This window comes from Pogoniulus pusillus, chromosome 41, assembly GCF_015220805.1.
Source record: "Pogoniulus pusillus isolate bPogPus1 chromosome 41, bPogPus1.pri, whole genome shotgun sequence".
Lineage (NCBI taxonomy): Eukaryota > Metazoa > Chordata > Aves > Piciformes > Lybiidae > Pogoniulus > Pogoniulus pusillus.
Window position 1 is genome coordinate 6885091 of NC_087304.1, and position 7863 is coordinate 6892953.

The 7863-nt window shown below is 63.5% G+C and overlaps 1 protein-coding gene across 1 annotated transcript; it reads left to right on the forward strand.

The window, feature by feature from the left end:
- The first annotated feature begins 488 nt into the window (after positions 1 to 488).
- On the forward strand, positions 489 to 5955 carry MOB3A (MOB kinase activator 3A). Its single transcript, XM_064175090.1, has 4 exons — positions 489 to 939; positions 3249 to 3451; positions 4471 to 5145; positions 5206 to 5955. Exons 1-3 carry the CDS (start codon positions 522 to 524, stop codon positions 4498 to 4500), a joined length of 651 nt encoding a protein of 216 aa, XP_064031160.1. The 5' UTR covers positions 489 to 521; the 3' UTR covers positions 4501 to 5145; positions 5206 to 5955.
- Positions 5956 to 7863: the final 1908 nt, after the last annotated feature.

Below are 7863 nucleotides of genomic sequence, written 5' to 3' on the forward strand. Positions count from 1 at the left end.
GTGACGTCAGAACTGCCCCAGCCCTGCCGTAGCAAGTGGCTTCCAGCAGCTCTGTGTCTCCAGCTGCCATCCCCCCGCGCCCCCAGCCCAAAGCAGGAGCAGCAGAAGGAGACGGAGGAGAAGTAGCAGCAGCAGAGCAGGAGGAGCTGCAGCAGGAGGAGCAGCAGAGGCAGAGGAGCAACAGCAGGAGGAGGAGCAGCAGCAGAAGGAGCAGGAGCGGCAGAGCAGGAGGAGCAGCAGCAGAGGCAGAGGAGCAGCAGCAGCAGGAGGAGCAGCAGAGGCAGAGGAGCAGCAGAGCAGCAGCAGCAGAGGCAGAGGAGCAGCAGCAGGAGGAGCAGCAGCAGCAGAGGAGCAGCAGAGCAGCAGCAGGAGGAGGAGCAGCAGCAGCAGAGGCAGAGGAGGAGCAGCAGCAGCAGAGGCAGAGGAGGAGCAGCAGCAGCAGAGGCAGAGGAGGAGCAGCAGCAGAGGAGCAGCAGCAGCAGAGCAGCAGCAGCAGCAGCAGCAGCAGCAGCAGCAGCAGCATGTCCCACGCCCTCAAGCAGGTGTTCAACAAGGACAAGACCTTCCGGCCCAAGCGCAAGTTCGAGCCTGGCACTCAGCGCTTCGAGCTGCACAAGAAGGCTCAGGCCTCGCTGAACGCGGGGCTGGACCTGAAGGTGGCAGTGCAGCTGCCCCCTGGCGAGGAGCAGCACGACTGGGTGGCCGTGCACGTGGTGGACTTCTTCAACCGCATCAACCTCATCTACGGCACCGTCAGCGACTGCTGCACCGAGCAGTCCTGCCCGGTCATGTCCGGGGGGCCCAAGTACGAGTACCGCTGGCAGGACGAGCACAAGTACAGGAAGCCCACGGCCCTCTCTGCCCCCCAGTACATGAACCTGCTGATGGACTGGATCGAGGTGCAGATCAACAACGAGGACATCTTCCCCACCAACGTGGGTGAGTCCAGACCCACCCCCACGGCCCGGGGGGGCTGCGGCAGAGCTGCCGCTTGGAGCCCGCAGGGTCCTGCTGCTGTGCCAGCAGGGTGGAGGGCATCCAGACTGGCCCTGGAACAGCTCCAGGGCAGGGAGGGAGCTGGGGGGAGCAGTGTGGAGCAGAGGAGACTGAGGGAGACCTCATTGCTCTCTGCAGCTGCCTGAGAGGAGGCTGCAGCCAGGGGGATTGGGCTCTGCTCCTAGGGTGAGAGGAAGTGGCCTGGAATTGTGCCAGGGGAAGGCCAGGTTGGGGATGAGGAAAAATGTCTTTGCTGCCAGAGTGGTCAGGGCTTGGCCCAGGCTGCCCAGGGAGGTGCTGCCCATGCCTGGAGGTGTTCCAGAACCAGTGCCCATGGCACCCAAGGCCATGGTTTGGTGCCCATGGTGGGGTTGGGCTGCTGCTTTGGATGCCCTCAGAGAGCTTCTCCAGGCCAAAGCATTCTCCAGTTCCATACCTGCAAGAAGGCCAAGCTGGGCCTGGGCTGCTCTAGGACAGTCTGTGGCATGGCCCCAGAGCAGCTGCTGCTGGCCCTGCTCTGCTGGAGCCCAGCTCTGCCCAGGCTGGCTGCTAGCTTGGGCTGTAGGTTGGCTCAGCCTGGGCCTGCTGCTGGTGGCCACGGGGCCATAATTAGCCTCTGTGTCACTGAGGCTGCTGCTGGCTGGCTCTGGCCTGGCCTGCTCAGCTGGGTGGGTGCTGGCAGCAGCATGGAGAGAGAGAGGCAGCTTCTGTCTATTGCCAGGTGAGGGAAGAGAGAATTTGGCCTCAGCCTCCCAAATCTGCATCCCAAGAGCAGCTTCGTGTGCAGGCTTTGGGCCAGGGCTGGGGGAGGTTGGGTCTGAGCTTGTGTGCAGAATTCAGCAGCTAAAGCATTAGGCAGACAGCTCTGATCCACCCAGCTCCTGCTTCTGGGGTGCAGCAGAGCTCCCTCCTGCCCTGCTGCTTAACCCTTCAGAGCTCTGCTAGGACATGGTTGGGCTCTGTTTGGGACACCTCTGCCACACGAGCTTGTGGGTGCTGGGTGCTGAGCAGCCCCCAGGGGCCAGCAGTGCCCTCCTGTAGACCAGCAGGCAGCTGTGTGCTGGCTGCAGCCAGAGCAGTGTGGGCAGAGGGCAGGAGAGGGCACTGTGCCCCTGGGCTCTGCTCAGACCTCACCTCCAGTCCTGCCTCCAGCTCTGCTGTCCCCAGCAGCAGGAGGACACAGAGCAGCTGGAGGGAGGCCAGAGGAGGCCACCAAGGTGATGGCAGGGCTGGAGCAGCTCTGCTGTGGGCACAGGCTGAGGAAGCTGGGGGGGTGCAGCCTGCAGGGGAGAAGGCTCCAGGGGCACCTGAGAGCTGCTGCCAGGGCCTGGAGGGAGCTGCAGGAAGGCTGCAGAGGGACTTGTGCTGAGGGAGCCTGAGCCAGGCCAAGGGCAATGGTTTGGAGCTGAGGCAGAGCAGGCTGAGAGTGGAGCTGAGGCAGAAGCTGTGCAGGGTGAGGGTGGTGAGAGCCTGGCACAGGCTGCCCAGGGAGGCTGTGGCTGCCTCCTGCCTGGGGGTGCTAAAGGCCACGCTGGGTGAGGCCTGGAGCAGCTGAGTCTAGCTGGGAGCTGTCTCTGCCCATGGCAAGGATTGGAGGAGATGAGCTCTGAGCTCCCTTCCAGCCTGAGCTGTTCTGTGAGCATCCACAGGACTCCTCCACCCTGGCACCTGGTGTGGAGTGGGCAGAGCAGGGCCAGGAAGATCTCTTTGGGCAGCTGAAAGCCTCAAATCCTGCCCTGTCCCCCAGCCACTGTGCCCTGCCTTTGCTTGGGGCTCCTGCCGGGCTCTGGGGGGTCAGCAGTGTTAGCTCTGCTGGGGGAGGTCAGACAGGCTCCCAGCAGCAGGAGGGCTCTGGCCTGGGCCTTGCTTTTCTCTCTGTGACCACATTTTCAGCACAGCCTCCAGCAGCTCTCTCACCCTGAGCACTCCCCGAGGTGCTGCAGCTGCTGCAGAGCACTGAGAGGCATTCACGCATCCTCCACATGTTCAGCTGCTTGGGCAGAGCCTTCTGCTGAGCAGGTCCCTCTTGGCAGGTGCCAGAGGACCTTAAAACCTTGACTCTGCAACCAGACTGCTGAGGAGGAAGAGGCAATGTGGGCAGTTAGCAGCTCTGCCTCGCTCTGATCCATGTGGAAAGGCAAAGGGAGATGGGAAGAGGAAATTGCCAGAGGCTCCTCCACCTCCACCTGCCCAATCCATCAACTGATTTCAGCCCAGCCTGAGCCTCACCAAGCTCCCTCTGCCCTCCCCAGGTACTCCCTTCCCCAAGAACTTCCTGCCCGTGGTGAAGAAGATCCTGTCCAGGCTGTTCCGGGTCTTTGTGCATGTCTACATCCACCACTTCGACAGGATCACGCAGATGGGCTCCGAGGCTCACGTCAATACCTGCTACAAGCACTTCTACTACTTCGTGAAGGAGTTCAACCTGATCGACACCAAGGAGCTGGAGCCGCTGGTGAGGGCCTGGGGGCACAGCCCCAGCAGGGGGTGGGGGTGGGAAGGGAGCTCTGGAGCTCAGCTTGCCCCAGCAGGGCACCCCCAGCAGCTTGCCCAGCAGCACAGTGCCCAGGGGGGTTGGCAGCTCTGCTCAGGAGACTCCACAGCCTCTCTGGGCAGCCTGCTCCAGGCCTCAGCACCCTCACAGCAAACAAGTTTCTCCTCCTGCTCAGGTGTCACCTCCTGGGTGCCAGTTTGTGCCCAGTGCCCCTTGTGCTGTCCCTGGGCACCACTGAGCCCAGTCTGGCCCCAGCCCCTTGCCCCCCACAGCTCCTTTAGGTGTTACTGAGCACTGTTCAGCTCCCCTCTGGGGCTGCTCTTGTGCAGGCTCAGCCCCAGGGCTCAGCCTCTGCTCTCCCAGAGCTGCTCCAGGGCCCTCAGCAGCTCTGCAGCCTGCTCTGGGCTCTCCCCAGCAGTTTCTTGCTCTCCTGATCTCGAGTGGGCTGGGGGTGAAGGGGCAGAGGCCTTTGGTACCTTCTCAGAACTGATTGCCCAGGTTCAGGCCTTGCACTTGGGCTGGCAGGACCTGGGAGCCAGCACACACAGGCAGAGCTGAGCAGGGCCCCTTGGGCATCAGCTGGGGCAGCTGGCTTGGTGCTCCAGCTCCTGTGTGCTGTGGCAGCCTGGCACTGTTGGCCATGGGTGGCTAAACCCTCCCTGGGTGAGGGCAACTCCACCACCCTCAGCAGGACTCTGGGGGTGGAGAGGGCAGCTGGGAGCTGGTGCTGAGGGCTCTAAATGCCTGAGCTGCAGCCCAGCCCTGCCGAGCTGCTGGGCAGGGGAAGGGCTGCCCTGTGGTGCCAGGGGCACCCAGACCACAACTCCCTGTGGCACTGTCACCTCCCACCCGTGGGGAGGGCATTCCCAGCCCACCAAAGGGGAAGGAGCTTTGCTCACCCACACCTGGCATGCCCACACCCTGCCCTGGGCAGCTGCCCCTCCACTCATAGTCTCTTGTCTTGTGTGTCCCTTTGACAGAAGGAGATGACCTCCAGGATGTGCCACTGAGCTCAGCCCCTGCCTGCCTCTGCTGAGGGCTCCCAGCCCCACTCCTGCGCTGGAGATGAGACTGCAGGGTGGGAGGGGAGGAGGAGGAGGAGGACAGAGATGCTTGGTTGAAGAAATCTCTCTATATTTTTAAGGAGTTTGGAGGTCAAACTGTGACCCTGCAGGAATATTTTTGTAAAGATGCTCCAGAGGAGTTTAGTTTTTTATAGGAATTTCTATAAAGAAAAAAGGAAGAAAAGAAAATGGGAAAAAAAAAGAAAAAGAAAAGAAGAAGAGAAGAGGAAAAGCTTTGGGAGGCCTTGGAGATGCTGTCTGGGCAGGGCAGAGCCTTCCCTGCCAGCCTCTTCCCATCCCCTCACTGCAGCAGCACCAAGGCAGCTGAGCCCAGAAGCTTCAGACAGAGCCACGGCCTGGTGCTGCCATGGTACTGCCCTGCTGCGTGGGCACCCGGGAGGGGAGGTGCCCTGGGGGCCTTGGATCCCCTCCCCTGGGGGGGGGCTTCTGGCTTCCAGCATCTCTTCCCCTGGCTGTGAGCCCAGAGGTTGTGCTCCTGCTCTGCTTGGCACATCCTGGCCCTGGGGCTTGGCCCTCCTCGAAAGGAATCTGCATTGGACTCCTCTGCTGGCCAGGCCAATGCCCCTGGAGGCTCTGCCCCTGGAGGCTCTGCCCCTGGAGGCTCTGCCCCTGGAGGCTCTGCCCCTGGAGGCTCTGCCCCTGGAGGCCCTGCCCTGTGCTCCGGTGCCAGCTCTGCCCCTGTGCCCTGCAGCTGCTCCTGCCTTGGCTCAGCCTTTCCTGCTCCCAGGGCTGCTGCAGGCTCCCCCCCAGCATCTGTCGCCTCTCTTGGCCTCTCTGTTCCTTTCTCTCGAACAGGGAGGGGCTGGGAGCAGAGGGGCACAGAGGAGGGCACAGATGCCCACCTGGCAGCGCGAGCCCAAGCAGCCCTGTGGCATTGAGCAGAGGGAAGGTACTGGCACAGCCCTGCCCCTGCTCCCCCCCATGGTACTCTGAGCCTGCCTGGGGGGGCTGTGCTGGTGCCCTCTGGCCTCACTTGCTGGACCAATTCCTGCCTCCCGCCAGGGTACGGAGCCTTCTCCCTCCCTTTTCCCCAGCAGCTTCCCCTGCCCCGGGCTGGGCGGGCACAGCTGTGGGCACACACTGCTGACCCCAGTCCCGGGCCTGCTGCCCTGGGCTGCTGGCACAGGCAGCTCCCCCTGCCTGCCCAGGGCCCCGCAGGAGGGAGGTTCTGCTCCCTCGGAGCGGGGCACAGCCTGGGCAGGGGGCAAGAGGATTCTCTGAGCAGTGCCCAAACCCTGCCCCTCAACCTCTTCTCCTCACAGGGTTTTGGGCCTTTTGCTGGGTCTGTTTCTTGTCCTTGAGCCTGCCCAGAGCCTGCTCCGTTTGCTGCGGCTGCTCCTGGCGCTCCGGGGAGGGAACCAATAAACGAAGTTGCCTTCAGCTGCTCCCCCCGCGCCGGGCGGCTCCGGAGTGCTCCTTCCTCGGCCGCACAGCAGAGGGAGGGGTTGGGGCTCCTGGGGAAGTGCTCTGGGGAGCTGCTTCCTGCAGCTGCCCACGGGCCTGGGGGTGTGCCCCTGGCACTGCCACCCAGCGGCCCGGAGCTCTTCCTCTTAAGGTGCCAGCTTGCTTCAAGCGCCCCTGGTCATTGCCAGGGCAGAGCGGGAAGGTTATGGAGCTCAGCCGAGCAGCCTGGGGTCGTCCTGCCCTGTCCCTGCCCTGTCCCTGCCCGCCCAAGGGCTGAGCTCCTCTCCCAGCTCCAGGAGTGGGCAGGGGAGGTGGATTCAAGCTTCTGCCAGCTGCTGGATGGGGCAGAGCCCCTGAGGCTGCTGGGGTAGATTGGCCAAAGCTCTGGAATCATGGAATGGGTTGGCTTGGAAGGGACCTTCCAGATCCTTCAGTTCCAATGCCCCTGCCAGGGGAGAGGCTTCCACCTTCCACTAACCCAACCTGGCCTTGAGCAGCCCCAGGCAGAGGGCATCCACAGCCTCCCTGGGCAGCCTGTGCCAGCGTCTCACCACCTCTCAGGGTCTGCAGGTTGTTTTCCTGCCCAGCAGGGGAGTAAGAGGCTCCAAGCTCCTGCCTGTACAGCCCTGGCTGTGCCCTGCCTGCAGTGCCAGGCCCCTGCCTGCTCCCCTTGCTGGGTGGAGGTGCTGGGTCCTCACCAAGCACCCTCTGACCCCTCTCTGGTGTTCTGTGGGCCTGGAGCTGTGTCCCCCACCCCAGCCGGGGGATGTTAGAGGATGCAGTGCTGTGGCCAGAGCCCCCCATGGAGCTGAGGATCCCCCCCCGACATTGCTGCCTGGGAAGGGTACAGCACCCAGCCCCTGCAGCAGTGAGGCCAGATCCTGACACAAGGAGGGAAGGGCACAAAGCCACAGGGCGCTGGGGGCTGGGGAGGGGCTGCAGGCTGTGCCAGGGCAGTTGGTGCTGCTATTTCCTTTCCCCTTCATGCCAGCCCCAGGCACCAGCAGCACCATGGCCTGGGAGCATGTGGCACCTATCCAGCTGTCGCCCAGAGCTGGGGGGGAGTCCCTTCCTCTGCACTTTTCTGGGGGGAGCGGGGGGTCAGATCTGGCTGTTTCCATGCAAAACCATCTCAGACGAGGAGGAGGAGGAGGGAAAGCAGCTGCAGAGCAGAGCAGTGGCCCCGGAGCTGCCTGTGCGGTGCAGGATGTTGCCCAGACAGGTTCGCAGGGCTGGGGCTCAGCTTCCCTCCCCCCTCAGCTTTCATCTCCCGTGCGGGGGCTGCGTTTTTACCATCCCCACCCCCTCCCCCCGTGAGCTGCAGGCAGCTTGAGGGCTGCAGGCAGGAGAGCTGCAGCGAGCAGGCAGAGCCCAGCCCAGCCTGGCAGAGCCCAGCCCTGCCTGGCAGAGCTCAGCCCAGCCTGGCAGAGCAGGTCCAGCCAGCACTGGGAGCTGCTGGGAATTTCCCTGCTCATCTGCCCCCAGCGCTGGGGAGGTGCAGAGCCCAGAAAGGCTTCGGTGAGAGCCTGAAGCAGAGCAAAGGGCACACGGAAGGACGTCCAGTGCCAGCCCTCTGCCATGGGCAGGGGCACCTCACAACAGCACAGGGCGCTCAGGGCCTCTTAGAGCCTGGGGCTGAGCACCTCCAGGGAGGCTGTGGATCTTTGATCCCATTCTGTGCTCCACAGCCTCCCTGGGCAGCCTGTGCCAGCCTCTCCCCATCCTCCCTCTCAACAATTTCTGCCTCCACTCTCCCTCTGCCCTCTCCCAGCTCAGTGCCATTGTCCCTTGGCCTGGCACTCCCAGCCCTTGGGAAAATTCCCTCCCCCCAGCTCTCCTGGAGCCTCCTTCAGGTCCTGCAAGGCTGCTCTGAGCTCTCCCTGG